Genomic DNA, 23,021 nt, shown 5'->3' on the forward strand with positions numbered 1-23,021 from the left:
AAATTTGATGTAAAGGGAAATCAATTTTGGAATATGGGCCATTATTTTATTCCAAAAAGAATCTACAGTTAGAAATCCGCTTTTGCATGTTTAATGCGAGCGGCGACTTGTCCCACTTTGTTGGATGGTGCTTGAACGCACCATCTAACTTTGTCCTGCACAGATAGACTACTATACTGTTATTCTTTCTTCTTTCACCTCATAGTTGCTCCCACATGCTGGTACTATGTGGGGATGCATAAGGTAAGAGCTGATGAGCTTATTGAGTGCTAATGTGCATATTATTTTTTTGTCCAGTGACTGCTAGCAAGCGTGCAGCTAATGCTATTTACATCCATTCTGGTCTTCAGTCAAGCTAAGCTACGGAGCATGAATGACCCTCCTATAAGAGATGGTCTGTCAAGCGGTTGCTAGTCTTGTGATACCTGGTGCGTGTCTCTACAATCCATTCATCTAAGCGTTTATGGCTGGTTCTTATCCATCCAGGATCCCATGCAACCGCGTCTCTCGCTTGTCAAAGCGAATATCCGGTCACGTCGGTTTATCCTTCACAAGCCTCCAATAAATCTGCTTATGTTTCCAAAGTATTTCTTGTTTTGTGTTGGCAAGCTGGCAGGGAGGTGTTTCTTTCGGGGGCCAAAGACAAACCCTCGACTGACAGACAACTGCAGCCAAAAAAAGTCTGGAAAGTTCATCGCAGCAGAACAGAAAAGCAAGCTGAAGAAAGTAAATCTTCCCTGCCCTTGTTGTCCCTCTCTTATTCCTTCTTTTCTTCTGCTATCCCCCAGGCTACTGATGGTAATTGCCCCAGTTTCCTTAACAAGAAACTGTCCTCAGAGCAGTCAGAATGCAGGCAAACTCCCTTGTTTCTACCATTTGGCCATGAAAGCAGGGCAAGTATTCCACTTTCTCTGCCTGCCGTTCACATCTGAACCCACTAAAGTCCGGAGACCAGATACCAGATGCTACAAACTCACGGCTTATGTCACCTTAGAAACCATCCATGTGTCCATTTATCCAAGGTGGGGCCGAAGCAGCGAAGCCCAGACTTCCCTTTCCCCGACTACCTTGTCCAGCTCCTCCCAGTAGACGCTGCACCAATCCACCCGTCCATCTCATGTTGCACATTCACTGAGAGGTATTTGCATGTGTCAACCATTCCACCGAAATGGGGCCATTTGCATCCCCAGGAATAAAATGTATAAATGCACAATAAAATGAATTATTACAATTTTAATAATTCATTTCAGCCTTGATCTCACTAAAAGCAGCATTTGTTGCTAGTCCCCACTTCCTAAAATTAGACTTCAATATGAAATATAATACAGTGGAACCTCGGTTAGTGTTCGCCCCAGTTAGCTTGTTTTTTTGGTTAACGTCAAAAATTTACACCACAATTTTCCCAGGTTTGCGTGCATTCTCCGATTAGTGCACTCGTACAATATGGCAGGCGTCTGGCCGCATTATTGCTGGGTTTCACGTGACATCACATCCGCTTGTCAGCCCGCCTCTATTCGGAAGTAGAAGTCGTAAAATCAGAGCAAAAATACCACGTACATGCTCCGGTGGTTCAAAATATCTATTTGGGAAAATGACACGCTTACTAAGACAGGAAAAAAGGTCAGGAAACGAGAGAGAAGCCATCTTTTTGAAAATTTCGTCATATGGTCCGTCGGCACATGCGCAGTTCATATCTCATTTCAACTTGATCTCATACTTGGGACTTTCTTATCTCAATTTAATTTTTTTCTCATCTTTTGGACTTTATCTCATAATTATATCATTTTTCATTTGTTTTGAGCAAAAGAAAAAACAAAAGAAAACATGTCTACAGGGAAGTACAAGGAAGTCATCCCACCCCCGTCTCACACAACACATGACTTTGACATCCTTAATGACATGGGAACATCTCTTTAGAATCCTTAAAGAAAAAGTGATGTATGTTCCACATGGGAGCTGCTGTATCTCACTGATAACTTACAATTTATTCCAACAACTATTTGGACTTTTTATTTCACAATTATGGCTTATCTCATAATCATGACTTCTTATCTCAGAATTTTGATTTTTAAACTCATGAGATTTTATTCTCATGATGACTTTTTCTCTCATGAATCCAACTGTTCTATCTCATGATTATGGCTTACCATTGGGAGTTGCTTTTTCAGTGGCCAAACAGGCTTGCATACATTGGAGTATCCTTGGGAGAAAACTTTTTCTTTCACTTTCAATTATTAGTCAAATGAAAAGAGAAGAAAGTTCATAGATTATTGTTATTATGATTTGTCTGCAGTCTTTCTTTATTCCAACACAAACACTCCCATGTTTTTGAACACTGATGGCTTTTATGAAAACACGGCACGTTAGTCCTCTCTACAGGAAGAGAGGAGTCACTACACTTGAAGAGGAGCAACAATTAAAAGCTGCAGATAGTTGTCTTCCAAGCCCGGCAAGTATGATATCTCACAAGTAAATAAATATGTGCCAAGGTCACAAACGGTGTCTTTCAAAAGGTCCTTGCAAATCATCACTGTTGTCAACCTTTTAGCCTGTACTAGAGACTCGTGCACCACTTTTGTTGCTAGTAAGGGTGTGTGGGAATGTCTGGAAGAGTCACCTGATACCCATACCTCCGGATCCGTGCCTCCATTGCTGACACGACCAACCGGCGCTGTAGTCGCATGGTGGTCCATGCCAACCCCCGAACCCATTGGTGGACACCGGATCTTAGGGGGGTCGTCAAGATGAAGTGGTCTTACCAAGCATGGATGGTTTGTGGCACTCCTGAAGCAACTGCCAGGTATCGCAGGCCAAGCAGGGCGTGGCTACAAAGAGGTTCTGGCAAACCGCCCAAAACCTCAGAAGGGGGAAGCAGTGCCCTGCCCACACGGTTTACAGTAGGGATGGAGGCTTGAACTGAGGATATAGTTGGGCGGTGGAAGGAATACCTTGAAGCCGTTCTGAATCCCAGTGCGGACATGTCCTTCAGCTATACTCCAAAGGTCTTCAGTGGCAAAGCTCCAGGAGTGGATGACTTTTTTCCCAAAATCCTTAAGGCTCTGGATGTTGCAGGACTATCTTAGTTGACATGGCTCTTCAACACTGAGTGGAAGATGGGAACAGTACCTTGGGATTGGCATACCCTGGTCTAGTTGTCCCCCAGAGGGTGTGGTTGTACTACACTCCTCAGCCTCCTTGGGAAAGTCCATTCCAGGGTTCTGGAGAGAAGGGTACAACCATGAGTGGAACCGCAGTTACAGGACATGCAATGTGGTTTTTGTCCTGGCGGTGGGGTACTGGAACAGCTCTACACCCTTGCAAGAGTACTGGTGTATGGGAGTTGGCCCAACTGGTCCATATGTGCTTGTGAACTGGGAAAAGGCATTCAACTCTGCCCCTTGAGGTGTCCTGCGGGGGATGCTCCAGAAGTACCAGGTCCATTCAGTCCTTTTACAACCAGAACAGGAACCTGGTTTGAATTGCAAGCAGCAAGTCGGAATGTTGGCCGCCGCCAAGGCTGCCCTTTGTCACTGGTTCTGTTCATTATTTTTATAGACAGCATTTGTAGATACAGCAAAGGTGCTGAGGTTGTCCAGTTTGTGGCTTCCTACCATCACCTGCAATCACGAGCTTTGGGTAGTGGCTGACCCTATCTGGACCCTAAAAGATGAGGCGTTTGGTCATCAATCAGTTCAGCCACTGATGCCTCCACATCTCGAGGAACCATTTGAGGTGGCTCAGGCATCTAGTCTGGATGCCTCGCAGCTGGCCTGGGAATCCCTCTGTGTCTTCCAGGTGGAACTGGAAGAGGTAGCCAGAGACTGGGAGGTCTAGTCTTCCCTACTGAGACTTCTGTCTGGAGCAGACGTAAATGGATGGATGGATGTACAATGTTTTAATGTCTTGAGTGAGCTGCCAATGCTGCTGATCATATTGAGGACTAAGCGTGTTTTGCATTTTACGCGGCGACGTACAAATGCCAAAACTAAAATCACATAAACACCATAAAACACAACAACAACAAACTTGGGAGAAATGAACTCCTCATAGTGCTGTGGTTTCCGAGGACACATGAAATACTCATACGGTAGCGTGGCGAGGGCGGGCCTAGTGACGTCAGATTGAGGCTCTGGCTGTTTATTGTTCCTTCTTCAGCGCCGACTGAGGAAAACAGTCAAACCAGCTGACAACCATCTTTTTCACGCGGTTTCAGGTCGGTTATACAAAGTTGTGATAGTTAAGACAGCTGACTCCACGCACCGAGGGCCATGGCATACGCTTACCTCTTCAAATACATCATCATCGGAGACACAGGTAGGCAGCAACAAACTAGAATAGGTGTTAGCCTGGTGCTAGCTGTTAGCATGTGGCTAGCGGTCCATTTCCGCAGTGTTGGATAGTCCAATGACGTGGTAAAAGCTGAGACGTAGAGGTGGGATGACAGTTGTCCTTCTATACTGTTAACACAACTCAACAGCACAGCCTTAAAAACACAACATCTACAAGTGCCGTACAATAGCAGACAAGTCCCCCATTTTGTAGCAGTAGCTGTTTACATTCGCCGAACAATAAGGGCCTTTGGTCCAATAGCGTCCAGGGTGGGGGTGTTAGCCACAGCCAGCTAGCTCAGCCAACGGACTAGCCAGCGTTAGTTGGACCAAATATTACGCAAGAGGCGAGCAGCTCAGTAAATAAGTATCTGGAATAATCGCAGGATCGACGTCTGTGACACCATTCCAATCACTATGACCATCGTACGCCTTTTCCCAGAGGAGGCCACTTCGGAAGAGCCAAGCCTTAAATATTGTCTGAAATGGCGTAGATGGGTTATGTTATGTTATGTTTAGCTTATGGTTATGTTGTGTTAGCTTATGTTGAATCATGCGCGTGTTGCTTCGACCCTGCTGGCGTTTCCATGCTGTCTGTCCTTTATTTTGTCTTCTAATTCCGTGGCTGAGCAGTGATGAATGATTTCGTGGGATGAGGGGCCTACGCATGTTACCTATCACCTAGCAGCAGGTGCACGTTTCAACATCAAACAAAGTGCGTTCGCTATATTTGTTAGATTTCTACGTAAGACGTAAACATGTACTTACTAACTATACTATACTATACTATACCAATGTTCAACATAGCTCCTGCCTAGATTACTGTATGCATGACAAATATCATCTTTCTGATACAGGGGGGCCCAAACTAAAATGAAAAAGATGCTAAGAAGTATTTCAAGGATCAACTGACATATAGGCGGAAAAGCCTTTTTATTAGCATAAACTTTTTTTTGCTTCTAAAATAATCTTTGTAAATTTTCTTCTTGTAATATTATGACTTTATGACTAGAGTTACATTTTATCTGTTTGTGTTCAAAAATAACTTCAACAGTTCCCAATAGATTTGGATGAAAGGTTGAGGAATTGTGGGAAATGGGACATGGAAGAAGTGATTACATTTTGGGGGTGATCCAGATCACAGTCTGGATCCAGGAATTTTTTAAAGGATTCTTTAACATTGCGAGATAAGACCATTTTCGGCATTTGTGCATATAACTCCACAAAAAATGGTCAGAGCACTTGGAAAAAAAATACAGGACAAGTTTCCGACAGGTTGTAGATGTCAAAGGTCATGGAATCATTCCGGATACTATGGACCAGAATATGAATCAATAAGGGGACCTTTGGAATTTGTTGTCTTATCAAAGGAAGACAAGAAATGAAGCTATAAACATGCAACAAACACCATTCTATATAGCCAAGACATTGTGGAATCTGGATTTGTGGTATCTTCAAAAGCTGTGGAGCTCCATCCGGAAGAAAAGCGACATTACGGAAGATGCCATTTTTGTGAATAACTACTGAACTAACATTGCCATCATTACGAATCCACTTTCTAATGCTGTGTTGTTATGGCCAAGGAATCTAAATATGTGCGTCAAATAAATGCAGGACTAATATTTATGCTGTAAATCACAATATGAGGGGGGTGCTCTCCGAGTGCTTTTCTAGTTTGTTTGTGTTCAAAATAATAAGTAATTCCACCAAATATCAAAGACTGAGCCAAAAAATGTAGGATTATTATTTTGGTGCGGCTCACAATAAGGGGGGGTGGAAGGAAATGTGGCGCTTGGCGGAGATCTGCGCTCTCTGAGTGCTTCTCTAGTTGTCTTTCCATCTTGACTTTGTCGCTAGTAACTGGAAGGTAAATTGCAGCAAACCCTTTTGAGTACACTATTTGGGGTTGCCACCGAGGCGTCTCCCCTAAACAAATACATAAAGGATCTTCTAGATCAGGGGTGGGGAACCTTTTTGGCTAAGAGAGCCATGAAAGACAGATTTTATAAAATGTATTCCTGTGAGAGTCATATCATGTTTGTTAACAATGAATATGACTAAATAGTGTATGTTAAAACAATGTTCACATATTTTCATGAACCTTGTTATGCTGAAGATAACCAATATTAAAACAGATCATCATTCCCATGAAAGCCACTTCTGGTGCTGCATGGGTGTGCACGCTACTCCTTATCTTTCTTTCTTTGTGCCATCTTCTTCATCCAAAGGATTTGTGCTGCAGAATTAGCTAGCTGACTATTTGGTGGAAGGGAAGTTGACTTGTTGACCCAGGTAGGCTACCCCGTTATTCACTCATAAGAGATGCAACTTCCATGCCTTTCTTGATGATAACCAAGATCACGTAAGTTCTTACATGATTAGCTATAGCATTTCCTGCCAAAACATGGAACTCTTATGAGCCATTTTTGTTGTCATTGTTATATTTGTCCAAACAAAGGTACCTTTAGCTGTATCAGGCATTTCAATGAAGACGAAACTGAAGAAATGAGGGTGTCTAATATAGTTTCATGCCTGTATGTGTGGGATATATAAACGTAGAGACTGCAGTAGTGTGTTTAGCCAGATTAATACAGTAGCTACATATGGAAGAGGCATTTGAAAAAAAAAGTTACATGCAGGTCTGATTTGTTTTTTTGCTCATGCAGTCTTTCCTCGCCACTTCATGCTTCACATTTTCAAAAGCATATGTGCATGGCTCAGATCAAGGGTACCAAAGTGTTAGATTTTGGGTAAAATGTCCAACTGGTGGATAGACCTTGGTAATGTTATCAACACAAACTTCAAACATTGCAAAACACACACCCAACATACCAGAGCTGGAGACATCTTCCATTTCCCATAGCAACCCTCCCAAGTTCACTCTTCTTAAATGTAAAGCACATAACTCAGTGTAGACTTTATGCTGTTATGACTTTTGTTAGAAAAGTAACTTATATTTGAGAGAGTATCATAAAGTAAATAAAAACAAGTGACAAATCTAGATCTTGAGTTAAAGCTCTGAAGATATGGCAAAGAAAAATGGACCTTCAGTCCTTACCATGCCATTGTTGTATCACTACAAAGACTACAAATCCCATCAGCCGTTCTTAAGACTGTAATGACATCAACTTTGACCTATCAACTCCACAATACAAGCTAATCATTGCAACACTGTGGCAACATGAGCCAGGATTCAGTGAAATGCACTGAGTGATTGGTTCTTCAATTATCATGCTAAAAACAAAAATTAGATGGCGAACTTTGACCTCCCATGAGGGATACGCCGATCGCTTCCGGGTTAAATACGGAGCAATTTATCAACGAACACGCTAGAATTTATTTGGTTGGGATAAATGTCAACGACATATAATATGACGGATAAAAGTAAGTAAAATCCGACTAGTAATGATGAATAATTTTGCCCACTTCGCGTGTTTTTTTTCGCCGCTTTGTGCACACGACACAGACGGCGACCTACGAGAGGTAAAAACAACGGCTGTCAAAACGAGTTAAACTGCTCGATAAACACAAAATGTGTAACTCACCTGACGAAAAAAATCTTTTCAAAGCGCATAAAGATCTTCTCCAATATATATAAAAATGAAAACATCTTACCTTAGACTTGACAATGGTTGTTAAACCGCCGATTGCTCGTCGAATTGAATGATGCTGCTTGATGCTGCCGAGGTTGTGACTGAATGTACATTATGCTAACACAAAATGGCGGACACGGTGAAACATTCCCCTGCTGAACGCGTATTTGGCGAATAACCGGCGGAAGGACTCAAGTTTTGTTTGGCGCAAGAAGGCACTTTTTATTTTCTAATTCAATATTTACTAGCAATACGCAATTTACGCTGTGAGCTCCAAGTGTTTGTACATTACTGGCCTGACACGAAATTTTGGGGTGTTAGACTTTTGTTCAAATAATCTTATTTTACTCTTTTATACACAAAAAAATCACTTTAGTTGCAGAGTTGAGTAATTATTCCATGAATATATATCATTGTAATCATCATGGGGTTGTTTTTCCATGGAATTATGTTCTTCAAAATTTTCATCAGCAGGCGGACACGAAGGTTATGTACTTTTCACTAATGATTACACAACAGTTATTTTTTTTTACAGAGAATATTTGAATAAAACGCATAAGAAACCAATTTCAGACATCATTCTTTAATTCTAAGTAGAAATCATGACAAAATGATCAGAGAAAATATTGTTAATTTCACAACAAAAGTAGACGTGCTTTACATGGAACATTTCAATGTCCAAACATAGACACTTTTTTACAACATAGCCGTGCTAGCGCAAAATAAAAACATGAACAGGCTTCATTTATGGTTTGGTAAGCTTCCTCCCTCTATAAACGTCAGAGTGATAGGGATAGTACACACTGTTAGAACAACAATTTCACATACTACTCAAGTCAAGCAAAGGGTACCCTTCATCTGAGCCGTGCACATTTGAATAAATCCAGCGGTTTGGCATCAAAACATATGTATATTTAAGTAAATATTACGTACTTTTTGTTAAATGAAGCAAAAGACGCATTGAATGACATTCCGATGAAGTGTAGTGTTCTGTACTGGTCACTAGGTGGCAGTAATGGTATTGTAATGTGATGCGGAAGACCATTGATTTCCTTTCTGATCCTATACTGAGTAAAATTTCGGCTGATATCAGTGATACTTTTGTGCAAATACGTGTAATGTGTTTGGTAAATAAACCTGTGCTGTGATTTGCAATAATGGGCAACAGCGGAAAAAACCTAAAATATGTGAAAATGGTATTTCAAACAATAAAATAAGTAAAACAATCCAACCATGAAAATAAATAAATGATGAAAACTTTATTTGCAAGTCACCCATGGCTTTGTTTATGATTGGTCGTCCTTCTAACAGATTGAGACTGAGTGACAGAGCAGTGTGCTGCTGCACGTGCACGTGCACGTTATGTACTTCCTCAGGCGGAAGAAAAAGTAGTTCCCAACAACATTCTACCATTTAGACAGAATACCAGTGATTTAGTTACTTTCTACTGATGCACATTACCTCACATGACTCAAGCATCAAATGTATCCATGTTTTGCTTTTGGAATCCATTGTAGAGCATGAAAAAGAGCTAGTATCGATATTTCATCATGGATCCGCACATCACTACTGTAATGTTGGGTGGGACACACAAGCACCAGACTTGATTGGTGGAACAACAGGCTTTTATTGCAGCTTGCCATGATCTCCCAGCAGGCACACTAATCCCTAATACAAATAAACACTATTTGTATACTATTTGTATTCTATTGTAACCAATGCCAAGCTGGAACTCAACTCTGAACTCCCGACGTCACTTCCTGTCTGCCGCTCACTCAGCTCCCCTCGGGAACACATTTACAGCAACACACACAAGCACAAGTCTTACTTATATCTTCTTTTCATGTCTACTACTCTGGGTAATAGGAGTGTCAAGGTGACTATAGGGGTGGTATTTCATCTTTAGAGGGCTCTAATAAAATTAGCAGCATATATTATTTTTATTATTTTACAAATCCTACTTTGTGGAAATTCACTTATCACAGTGGGGTCTGGAAGCAATTAACTGTGATAGGTGAGGGATGACCGGCGTAGTATAGTGTCGTGCTGTGCTGCTAGGACATGGATGCCTTTGCCAGTTTTCTCTGTAGTCTTTTTACATGTAGTTAAAAATACAACACAAAACCTTTTTTAGTGTGACTGACTCAGCAATGTTTGATTTGGATGTGTTTGTTTCTGAGTAACTGGCATTCTAGTCCATCATGTACTAGCAGTAGCAGTAACATATTATATCATATTTTCCCAAATGAGTGATATATTCTTGCCTAACCACTTAGCTCTTTAATCATGCCTGAAACGAGGGACTCTTTGCAAGCGTTATTCTGCTGCCTCGAGGGCACCGACTTTCCAGTGTGCTGCAAGCACAATGTCCCGCCCCTTTCCAGCACTGAGCCACACGCCACGTAACACACACACACACACACACACACACACACACACACACACACACACACACACACAGGAGCCAATGAATGTACAGCCTATGTATATACTGTAGATGTCCAAATGTAAAAAATCCATTCCAAGAAGAATGTACAGCCTCTGAAGAGAGCAGTATGACTTCACGTGTGTATGAGACAGCCATGAACACCAGGCATCTTATTCTCTACCGTTTGCCTTCACATTGATTAGCAATGGTGAAAAATCAAAGTATTTTTCCTTTCAATATGTTCTTTGAAAGTACTAATGGTAACGTGGTGGTGGTGGTTATATTTTTGGTTTCATCTTAAGCCAGTTGCAAACAGTCAAATTGTATTCAAATCATCTGTGTTGAGAATTTGGAATTATTTGAGTAAGCGTAATTGTTAATTGTCCATGAGCCTTTTTATTCCATAAACTTAGATTCACACACTCACACACTGTAATTCTTTTCTTCACTCTTGTCTTCTTCTTCATGAAATCAAGTGTGAAGCTGTCATCAAACTATTTGGGGGTAGAGGTGTGGTTTTAAGCTCTTTTCAAAGCTAACAAATGGAATTTTATCTCTGCAAGACAGAATCTGTTTGAGTCAAAACAAGTCATTTGGTGGTATGGATTGGGAAATACTATGATTTGACAATAGGCTCAGCCGTTCCAAAGGTATTCCGTTCAGACTTAGTCAAACTCTCGGCAGCTACCTGACTACTTCCTGACACTCTTTAGTCCTGATTGATTGTAAAATAAAGACAAAAACACTAGAGAGGCACAACGTTGATGTGCTGTTGATGCACTGTCGACATCCAGTCCACCTTTTCCACTTCTCCCTGCCTTCATAATAAAAGACTGCCAATCAACCAACACAATTTCGTTGGCTGATTCAATGCATCAGTTGTCAGGAGGATTGGATGGAATTGGCCTGAGCTTCGCACGTCAGAAGAGGGGCTGATATTTCTTCACATAGAGAAGTTAATTGGCCATCGTGCCCCAGTACACCAGCCAGAGAGTGATGTTGTGGTTCCAGTGAGGTGTCAGTTAAGCGTTTGACCTTCAGAGTTGAGTTCAGAGCAGGGCCAAGTCCACCCAGATTCTTTTGTTGTAGCAGCTGTGAAATAATGCTAAAGAGTCTCAAGTAAGGCTTACAATTGAATAGTAAAAGGAGTAGATACACACAATTATTGTACAATGCCAGCACTGGAGAGAACAGCCAGCCCACCAGCTAAGGTCTAGACAGGTCCAAGCAGTCTCTAAATTGAAACCGAGTTCCTCTTCCTCATAAGCCTCGTGTGGAGGCGGTCCTAACGATCAGGAAAGTTTGTTGGTCTGATCTGGTTTCAACCAATCCTTGGCTAGGGGGCTGGGCGACTTAGCCAGGACACTGAAAGGGGGACGCATAATAAAAGTGTGTCAGTGTGCGTGGGGGACATTAATAACAACAGGGTGCTTTTTGTTCCAAGTGAAAGGTCTTGGTGAATGTGTTGTGTCTGTGTTGGAGATAAGCACATACATGTTGCAGAATCCAAAATATTCCATTCCTAACATGACATAGCTCATACATGCATGCTAACTGAATGTATGATGGATACTGGGGCAGACAGGGTGTTGAAATGATCCAGCTTTTGGTTCAGAATATGAAAATCAGCTCTATTTGGATACGCTTTGCTCTTTTTCTTGTACATAAGACAGTTTTTACTTTGGGCTGTCAGCCAGTCACTCCCATCCAAGAGCTTGTCAGCAGAAAGATTGATTATCCCTGAAAAGCAAACGATCCATCCACACACGTATTGCTAAACATGGATGTCCTGTGTCCCAATACAAGTATGAAAGAGTTCCATTTCTACAACCGTGATGTCAGTGGAGTTTTAGTGGGTGTTGGAACTTATACCTACATACGAAATAGATTCAAAAAAGATTATATCCTTTTATCCCTGTGCATGTCTTGTACCCAAGAAGGGGCGTTGCAAGGGAGGGAGAAAACACCAAGCCGCCTAGTTATCACTGTCCATTTCATAGTACAAGATCATTTTACATCCAGTCCTTGGCGTTTGCAGCCAATGTTAATTGTCTCGCTTTCTTACATCTCACTTTCACTTTACTTGCCTTTTAGGCGCTCTGCCTCGTGCTCAGGACACTAATGAAGGTTAAAGTTCAAAGTAGTCTGACTTGGTGGACTCATTGGAGTCTCTTTAGTGCTTTCTATAACAATGTTTCTGTGGAGGAGATTGAATGAATGTGTGCACATACTGTATGTGTGTGTTTTGATTGGATTCCTGATGACTCTCTGTGTTTGTGCGTGTGTGTGTCTTTTCAGGTGTGGGGAAATCATGTCTATTACTACAGTTCACAGACAAGAGGTTCCAGCCTGTTCATGATCTCACCATTGGTAAGACTCCTCCTGGTCTGGGATTGTTTCTAGCAGTATGTTGGCAGCAGAAACAAGAGGATATGCAGTACATTCCCAATATTCTTCAAAGCAAATGTCAAATGTTAGTTCCTGCTAAGATAATAATGTATGTCTCAACCATCTCATTTTTTCATCATCAGGCATGCTGCTCTTTCACTTTAATATGCTAGCAATTTGGGGTGGAACGATACGCTGTGTAGAGCCACATTATTTAATAATGTCATACGTTTTCACTCCATTCTCTAATAACTTATTACATATTGCAAAAGTTAGGACAAAATGCGTTCATTAATTGTATTCCAAAATGTGGCGTTATTGCATGATGATGTGAAAATATATGCCATATTTTCCCATGATTACAATGCATCTCTACATGCCATAGTCAGGGTTCCATACCTAAGTTTAAAACGGTATTGTACCATGCACAGCCCTGCATGATGAATAATTGCTACCAGCATCTATGGCCATCTGTGTATGTTCCTAGCATGAAATGCTTATCAAAATGCATGTGAAAGTCCAGAACAAATTAACAAGCAAATTCCTCTCCCTTGTAAATGTAGGTGTGGAGTTTGGAGCGAGGATGATCACTATAGATGGCAAACAGATCAAACTGCAGATCTGGGACACGGTAACGTATTTATTATTGAACTTCCGAATAGCAATGATAATTCACCTTAACAACAGCAGGAAGCCGTAAAATCACATTCATATAGCTTGTGATACACCTACTGTATATACAGTACCTGCAGAGTATTTGTAAACAGGTGATAATACAGCATACATGTACCACTCTTTATGTCCTCACTCTTTGTGTTTTTTACCAAGCTGTGAGATTAGTGGTCCTTGAACGCACAGCAACAACAGACCTTTTTATGGCAGTATCGGTGAGTCGTTTTTGGCCAGTTGCAGGAGCTCCCGGAACATAACATCGTGAAAATCTACTTTATACCTATCATGCTATTTATTCCAATCATATACTGTATTAGTGCCAGTTTCACACATGGAATGAAATATCATGAAGCTTCTCTGAATAACAAATTAGTGCAGTCGTCCCTTGTGTAAAACCATCACGCTTTCACTGTCTCCTTGTCAATCACATCTCCACATGTGATGACCCTCCACGTGAGTAATATGTTGACTGACAACAGCGCTAACAATGCCTGTGCTATCTATGCCGGACACAGTGCACGCCTGTAATTTCCATACATTTGTAAACACAGTTTTTACCATTATTAGAGCCCTGTAGACATGAAATAAGTGAACTATTGTCACTTTTACCCTCCTATTATTCATTGTTTACATCACACTGCGGAACTTTTATGCCACAGGGACTCAAGCTAGCTAGCAAACTAACCAGTTAGCCTCAAATTTACTTCTTCTGAACTTAAGAAGGCAAAAAACCTACCACTTCTGCATGGAATGGGAGGATAATTTTTTTCCAGTGTATGTCACGTAAGCTAACATCAATGTTTTGTATCATTACTGCCGCCTAGTGACCACAACACTACATATCACTTGTATTTCCATATGTCTGGACCAATAATAGCCCATAGTCTGTTAGCAAACAGCCATCATTCATTCATTGATTTCTGAAAGAAGCCTGATACAGCAAGTGAGAGATAATGGAATCAGGATATTGTGAGGGACGACCGTACCGCAAAGGGGTCATCACAATGAGCTGTTGCATCATAGCACACCCGGGCATGAATGAAGTTGTTGACATAAACATGTAGTGTGTACAGCTTTAAGACAGTGACGGGGTCTCCAACAGGTAGGTCGTATGCTAGCTTCACCTCTTGGTATCTGTATAAGTGTCCTATTGAAACATGACGATTGTATTTCATGACACACATGAGCACACTGAGTGGAGATGTGCTGTGCAAATAACTTTCCCCTAGCATTTTCTGAAGCTGTGGTGGTGGGCTGCATGTGACTGCCGCTGCTGTGTAATTAAATATGACAAATAATCTTTATGACTTATTTATTTATTAACGTATCTAACGTTTTCAACAAAGAGCAGAACATGAATGGAGAAGATTACAAAAGTGTTAATTTCATGGCAGAGTTTCTGAGCGCACTTACAAAGTCAGCCTCCTTTCGTTACCTGACCTATTTAGTCCAACATGACTAGTACAAAAGTACAACATTTTGGACTATTTGACATAGGGATGTGTCCATCCCATCTTCAGCTGTATTCCTGAAGATCGGATAATATCAGCTTCCACCGAAATCGGGCTGATCGGGTTGCCGTATCACGTTGGTAACTCTGAGCCACACTCCCAACATGGTAGGTGTGGTGATGCTCCTCAAAGCTGGTAGCCACTCGGCCCCTGCCACCATGCAGACATGTCCGTGGTGTACCGTGGTCAAGTTAGTTTCACCACACAAACACTACTAAACATGTTGAAACGGCGAGGAGAAACCTTGGAAACTCCTCTGTTACGGAGTGTGAATGGAAGCTAGCAGGGTTGTCTTAGTTTAGCTAGTGCAGCTGTGTGGGTGTGTGTGTGTGTGTGTGTGTGTGAGAGAGAATCAGGTGGGATGAGTGTAGAGTATTGTCACGGTGTTGTGTTTTACTGCTTTAAAGTAAGGAGCATTCCACAATGCCCACTGACCATGTGCAGGTTCTGAGTGGAAAAAACACCAGAGGCACGTGTATTCTGGCACCCAGCGCGTATCAACCGTCAATTGCCATCCTCAACACTTTCTGGCCTTCAAAATAAGAGCACTCTTTGTCACATTTGTCTAATTGTGTAAACCAAATAAGGGTGTCATTAAAACAGATTGGAATGACATGTGTGACTACATCTTCCTTCATGAAAAGCACGGGCATTGGAGTTTGTTGAAGATGTACTAGCAATATGTGCTATTAGAAGAATTAGCTAAGCTGCATCCATTTCTCAATGACTGGACCAGATGGGCCAGTGGTGGATTGCATCCGTAAATGGAAGCATTTTTGCATTTTATTCACTAACACAAATAGCACACACTCTATGTGGTCAAATAACTGGAAAAGGTAAAAAACTGAACTCTAAAAATGGAAAAAAACTGAATTTGGGGAATAAAATAAAAGGGATTTCATAGGGCCCTAAGAGAGTTTTTAAAATAAAGTCATATATTGTAAATCACACCACAAATTGATCCATAACCAAGTCAAATGATTAGTCCTACCCTAAAAGTGTTTTGCACGGCCATTTTTTCTCATGGATCTTTTATTGTGATGGGGCCTGACTCACAGAGCCAAACAATACTGTTGCTCATGCTGTGGAATAAAAAAAGTACATTCAACAATACTTTATTTTTAATGTTGTACAAATTCACCTTTGTAACAAAAGCATGTGGATCAGGACATCCCTAATTTGACACAAACCTAAATGGAAATTGATGCCTGTTTTAGAGTAATATGAAAACGTACCTGGGATATGAATGAATCATTGCAAATATTGTCATTGAAATCTTTTTCTTGTAGGAATGTGTGGTGTATAAAGACAATCAATTAAGAATTACCAGAGCACACCTGGATCCAACTTACAGCATTATTTCATCTACTTTGACAAAAACAAAGGAGAGGTGAGCTATTTATTTACATAGAGAACGTCACAACCACACCAGTCCAGGGTGTACCTCGCCTCTCCCCCAAAGTCAGCTGGGATAGGCTCCAGCATACCTTCCACCCTAGTGAGGAAAAGAGGTATAGACGATGGATGGATGGACGTCACAACTATTTATTGAAACATTTCAAGTAAAGTAGTGCACGATTGAAATGTTGCCAGTCATAAATGAAAGACATAGTTGGACACTCTATTCTCTATTCTCCTTTTAGCTTGAACACCACACATTTTATTTTATAAACAGATTTATTTCTGTTCTTTTATTTTCCATGTTCTCATCTTGAGCTAAAAAACAATTATTGAACAATGTATTAGTCCAAAACGTGCATCCAATTCAATTCAGGTTTGTGTTAAATAGCACCAAAAAAAGACAATCCACCCAAACGTTTATTTTTTTAATAACCACCCATTTGCCAATATCATCATCATCATAAATACTTCTACAGTTAATCCATGTGATCTGTATCGGCAGCATGGTTGGCCTCGATCCAACAACAGTGTAACTGTGTGAAAAAGGCATTTTAGGTGGGAACAATTGCAAAAAAAACCCGGCATAATCCTGGAGGGCCGTGTGTAATGTGCAGCACCGTGTCTGACCAATAGAGGGAGCCAGAACTCAACAAACGTGAGGGCAGGTGTTGAGCAAGAAGACAAGCGGTGATGTCAGATCTGATGACACAAGTCAGCTTGTGGCGTGCGGGCTCGCCCAAAGACCAGTTGCAACATGTCACCTGGAATTCACGCGTTCCGTGATTTGAAAGATAAACAGCCTGTTTAGTGGACACAGTACGCCAGCACACGTCATAGCCACTTCCAGCACCACTGATTTTTGCTTTTTGAATGACTCGTTAGTGTCCTGACTCATTGCCGATTGCTTGGCCAAGCAGCAGACCTGCTGACATAGTGGGTGACTGGCTGAGTGATTCACCCACTTGGCGACGGTTGCGCCTGCTCGGCTGTTTGCTTTAACAGCTGAGCTCGGGGGAGTGCCAAGCTGCAGCTGCTGGCACAGAGTGCAGTTTTGTTTGAGCCCGCGGCCCAAATGAGACACCGGCAACATTGTGACTGTACATTGACCGCAGACAGAGCATGAATAGACACGACTTGGGGAGGGGGTGGTAAGAACGCGAGCTGGTGAATGGAGTGATGGGGGGGAAAGAGAATGAAAAGATGAGTGACGTCAGGAACAGATGGTGAAGGTGAGACAATGAGAAGAGGAAGAATAGAAGGAGCTGGAAATGAGCAAGATGACCTGGTGGGCTGGCCTGCTTGACATCAATGCTACATCAATACAAGCTAATGTGACTTTCCTTATTGTTCATATGTGGACAGAGTGGGGGTGGGGATTTGACGCACGCTTGCAGAGAAAGAAAGGAATTGTGAAAGATAGATGGAGCGAGTAAGAGAGAACTCCTTTGTATCCGCTTACAGATGCTTGCTCTGTCCTGTCTTCTCATAACCGTCCCCAAATCCCGGAGCCGGACTCTGCTTGGGAATCAGGACTGGGAGATCCGGTCAACAAATGTCCCAAATATCCAAAGACTGGTGATTTATAGGACAGAATGTTCCGTCTGTAGCATGATGAGCACTGTTGGAAAGCCAACAGATCAGCTCCATCCCTTTCAGTGATTGACAGTTCCATTTCTTTCCATGAATATATGAATGTATGTGTGTCTCCAGGCTGGCCAAGAGTCATTCCGCTCCATCACCAGGTCTTACTACAGAGGAGCAGCGGGAGCACTGCTAGTTTATGACATCACAAGGTAATCACATCAACTGCCTCATCTACTCGACACACGCCGTCCTCGTGTTCCTATGCACTCCCAGAAATGAGTACTGTACTTGTCCCACTATGGAGTATAAGCCTTACCCACTACATTTAAAGAGGAAAAAAGATTTGTACTTCGGGCAAAAGTTTTAGACCACTCCAATTTCTAAAAGGTAAAAGCTATTATAAGTGTTAAGATGGTCTGTGTCTCTTTCATTCTTAATTGCCTTTTTTTCTTGGCATTTTTGGAGCAACAAATGGCTTTCTCCACTACAATGCTGTTCAACTGATGTTGACAAAGCTATAGTGCCACAGTGTGTTTTTATGCAGACAGAGGAGGTCTTAAGTCCAGAACTCGGAACACCTGCAGGAATGACTTGCACCAACTGCCAAGGCTCCATCAACCTCCATTTCTGCACAACAGCTTTAAATGGTTGACCCATTTTGTGGTCCATGAAACAGTATCATTCTGAAATCCACATTTTTTCACTTTTGGGTAACCTTTCTTTAACCTCTGCTACTTACCTTTTGTACTATTCCAAGCTATTTATTGGACTTGAACCACTTGAAGTACAATAAATAACTGGAAAAATTGGGTTGGTCCACAACTTTTGTCCGGTAGTGTATATAGGCTGCACCGATTTATAAGCCACAGGTGTCCACCTGGTAACATGCGATATTTAGCACGCAGGAAGATCCATCTTCTCTGTCGCTTATCCCTTATCCTTTATCACTTGGTTGTGGGTGTACTAGGGCCTATTCCAGATGACTTTGGGCAAGAGTCGGGGTACACGCTGGACTGGTCGCCAGTCAATCACAGGGTACACAGAAAGATTTTCTAAACTTTTAATTAAAGGTTTTTTTCCCAAATGTGCTGAACAGTGCGTATAAAGGCGGGTTAAAACAGTATCTTACCAGGAAGGTTATTCATTGCTGTCCTCCTCATCCTGCTGGGAACTAAAACCACTAAAGTCATCCTCTTCAAACGTCAGAACCGAACAGCCCCGCAATTCCCTCGGCACACATGCTGCCTCTCTTGTCGCTACCAGCGTCACCCCCGCCCTGACGCAAATCAACCCCCGAGCCCGTGCTGTCGTCCCCAGCACGCAGCAGTCCAGCCCCCGAAAACCGCCGGCGACAGTGGACCTCCCATCACCGCTGCACGCTGCCAAGATCCACCGGCAAACCTGAGAAAAAGCCGCCAAATGCACCTCTCGAAAGCCGCACCACATGCACCTCTCCACACATTCTCCATGATGATGAGAGCGCACGCACCAAGCGCAAAATGAGGATGTGGATGTCTTGCAGCCCTCCCTGATCTCCTTGTAACAGTGCACAGAATCCATGAGCCCTCTCGCATTCAGTAATCTTTACCATTAATTCTGGTCATGACATTTGAGAATGAAAGAGCGGCCAACACATCTTGAAGCTTTTTATCATGTTCATTTTCTCTTCCATGGCTTTCCTTTTCTTTGGTGCACCGCCGTTTGGGAGACTTTTACAACCTCCGATTGTATGGTTTTGCAACAATGCAATGAAGTGACTGTCTCCTAATTGAGACTAAGCATGTTCATCCTAAATAGCAACATTTCAGGCAGCAGCTATTGGAGGGCATTGGATGGTGTAGTTACGTGTAATCAAGTGTCATGCTCTTACATTCTTGAGAGGGCAGCCTTATATTCTGTATTCTATATGTGCCACTGGGCCCAAACAGACAATAATCCTTGAATTGTTTCCACAGGAGGGACACCTTTAACCACTTGACGACCTGGTTAGAGGATGCTCGCCAACATTCCAACTCCAACATGGTCATTATGCTCATTGGCAACAAGAGGTTTGTTTTTGTCTTGCTTGATAGATTCCATGGTAGAAAAGCAAGGAGCCTTTTGCTCTAAAATGTTGCATACATTACAGGAAATCAAGTCAAATGGAGAACTTGCTTGTAGGGCGCTGTTGGCACACTTTGTAGCTGCGGTTAAGCAAGTTGGTGTTCTGTAAGATAGATGCATGTCAAAAGAGGGCTTGTCAAGATGATTGCGCTGTTCCACTTAACTAAACGAGGAAGTTGAAAGCATCCAGAGCCATCCAGTACGTAGATTTACAAAGAAAAACTAGAAAGAAAATCTCTGCAATGTCACAAAAAGTATATAGCATGCAGTAGATCCCCTGCTCTTGGCAGGGATTACAAGACTACCAGCAAATGGCGAAAAATCACGAGTACAATAATCCCTCCTTTATGGCAGCTAATTGCTCCCAGACCTGACCGTGACAAGTGAATGTCCTCCAAGTAGAATTCCTTAATTATCAGTGAAAGATTTTTGTAGTTGGATTCAGATTCAAGATTCAAGAGTTTTATTGTCATATGCACAGTAAAACAAGTAGTTATAGTATGCAATGAAATCTTATTCTGTTCATTCTCCCAAAAATGAATGAGAACATAAGAAGCATTAATACCAATAAATTAAGCAAAAACAACAGAAGAGACATGAATACCAATAAATAAATAAAGTGTTATACATTTGAAAACTTGTTTTCCACCTTTTATAAATACATTTAACATTGTTAGAGCCCTACAGAAATGAAATAACACCCCTATAGTCAACTTTACACTCCTCTTACCCAGTACAGTAGTCATAATGAGACATAAGACGTGTGTTATTATAAATGTTTTCCCTGGGGCACTCGACAAAGAGACGGACAGGAAGTGGCCTTGCGTGAATGCTGATCAGGTTATACTGTAGCTGCTGTATGCAGCTGTTAAATGGGCCCTCGCTTTCCAACGGGTTACAAGCGTTATGCCCCGCCCTTGTCCTGGTCCGACCATGCAAGTGACCATGCAAGCTACACCTCACTATTTCTCACGCACACAACAAAAGGGTGGTGATATGTTTGGAAGAGCGTAGGAGGGAACTCACCAGTTCAACGGGACTATAGCGCCATCCAGAGTGTCCGTTTTGTAATGTTTTTGTACAGGAAGATGGCTTTTGTGACGTGCATGCGCATTTGCGTGAGACGGCCGTGATTGACCTCCTGAATACAAGGCGATGGTGGTGGTCTATATTTTTATATTTTTCTGTTGGAAAAAAACCCCAACAACAAATCAAGTGAGTCTACACAATGTACATAAAGTAGAAAAGAAGCATTGAGTGAAAGTAGGTCCAGATGATGTGATTGTTGGAAGGAGTAAAGCTCTACTAAGATAGCTAATACAGTATGTCCCCATGGAGAAGTACTGTGACATCATTTCCTGTGCATGTCTGTGTGTTCCAGTGACCTGGAGTCCCGGAGAGAGGTAAAGAAAGAGGAAGGGGAAGCGTTTGCCAGAGAACATGGCCTCATATTCATGGAGACCTCAGCCAAGACTGCCTCCAATGTAGAGGAGGTAATAACAACACGTCAGCACCATCACAACAGCTGACGGAAATCTCCCCATAAACTCCTCGGCGTAACACCACTACTCTCTGCATTCATATAAATCATTTTCACACACATCTGCTATTTCACAGTGCTGCATGTTAGCATCTGCTTTTGAAGTGAGTGAGCAGTGGATTTCAAAGAGTAGCAGAGAATGAAAGAAGTACATTACCCATGTAGAATGCCTAACAGTGCTTTATAATAGTGGATTTCAATGTCATGTTCTTCATCCAAAATGCCATCAAGTTTAGTTTTATTCAGCAAGATTTGTCTTCAGTTCCCAAAGAAAACAAACCGTTGGCATAACTTTGCAACAGTAAAACCACAAATGTCAATTTGTGGTTACATTTTCCCGAGTGATGTCCCGATCCCATCTTCAGGATCAGGGTCAGCTGCCGATCCGCTGTATTTTGAAGATCGGATAATATCGGCTTTCGCCACGAGATCGGGCCGACCCAGCTGCCGTATAACATTTGTAACTTGAGCCACACGTCAACACGGTAGGTGTGGTAATGCGCCTCAAAGCTGGTTACTCGAGTCCTGCCTACCTGCAAGATGAAGAAAAGGCAACACCACCATGCAGACACCGCGATGTACCATGGTGAAGTTAGCTTCATGTTGGATATTGGGCTCCATGGCTACAGCGATAGTTCCCCCTCACTGTGCCCGGACTGCTGTGTGCAGCTTTAACCACTGGTTGTTTATACCAGGGACCGTCAATACCTTACTATTGCGTTGAAGAAAGTCATATATTGTAAATCACACCACAAATTGATCTATAACCATGTCAAATGGTTAGTCCTACCCTAAAAATATTTAGCACGCCCATTTTCTCCAATTTGATCTTTTATTGTATTAGAGACCTGACTCACAGAGGTTCGTTCCAAAAGCCAAACAATACTGTTGCTCATGCTGTGGAATAATAAAGTACATTCATGAATGCTTTGAACAGCTATGTTCATAACCATATTCGACTCTACAAAATCATGTTTGCAACAAAAACTTATTATTTAAAAAACAAAAAAAAAAGGATTGGATCGGCAAGACTATAAAAACAATGGCATCGGATTGGAAGCCAAACTATGTGGATTGGGACACCCCTAATCTGCACGACGATGGCCGATAGAACTGAATGTTCTTTTCCTCTGCAGTTTTGTTCCACCAATAGAAACGAGAAGAAATGCTGTAAGATGCACGCCAGCTTCTAAACAAACACTATGAACGCTCACATCAACTGCCTGCTCGCCCACATCTTAGCGTATTTTGAAAAGCTGTTGTTGACATACACTGCAGTATGTATGAGTTACCATTTGTGTGAGCTTTGGAGCTGCAACAATTCACCATTGAATTGACGATTAATTGATTATCCAAGATGTTGACACACATCAGCTATGACTTTGGAAAACACTGCTGGACATTTGGCCTAATTTCTGATACGTTGCGTACCAAACCACGACTGTTTCTGTCTGGGCTGGGGTAAAGAAAGGT

The 23,021-nt window shown here is 42.0% G+C and overlaps 1 protein-coding gene across 1 annotated transcript in view; it reads left to right on the forward strand.

The window, feature by feature from the left end:
- The first annotated feature begins 4,120 nt into the window (after positions 1 to 4,120).
- The window catches only part of rab2a (RAB2A, member RAS oncogene family), a 31,893-nt gene continuing 12,992 nt past the window's right edge, over positions 4,121 to 23,021 (forward strand). Inside the window, exons 1-6 of the mRNA XM_054766624.1 lie at positions 4,121 to 4,314; positions 12,648 to 12,719; positions 13,301 to 13,368; positions 18,032 to 18,114; positions 19,861 to 19,953; positions 21,390 to 21,501. Of these exons, the coding sequence (XP_054622599.1) occupies positions 4,269 to 4,314; positions 12,648 to 12,719; positions 13,301 to 13,368; positions 18,032 to 18,114; positions 19,861 to 19,953; positions 21,390 to 21,501 (474 nt within the window). The 5' untranslated portion in view covers positions 4,121 to 4,268. The remainder of the gene's footprint in view (positions 4,315 to 12,647; positions 12,720 to 13,300; positions 13,369 to 18,031; positions 18,115 to 19,860; positions 19,954 to 21,389; positions 21,502 to 23,021) is intronic.

Source organism: Dunckerocampus dactyliophorus, chromosome 2 (genome assembly GCF_027744805.1).
Source record: "Dunckerocampus dactyliophorus isolate RoL2022-P2 chromosome 2, RoL_Ddac_1.1, whole genome shotgun sequence".
Taxonomy (NCBI): domain Eukaryota; kingdom Metazoa; phylum Chordata; class Actinopteri; order Syngnathiformes; family Syngnathidae; genus Dunckerocampus; species Dunckerocampus dactyliophorus.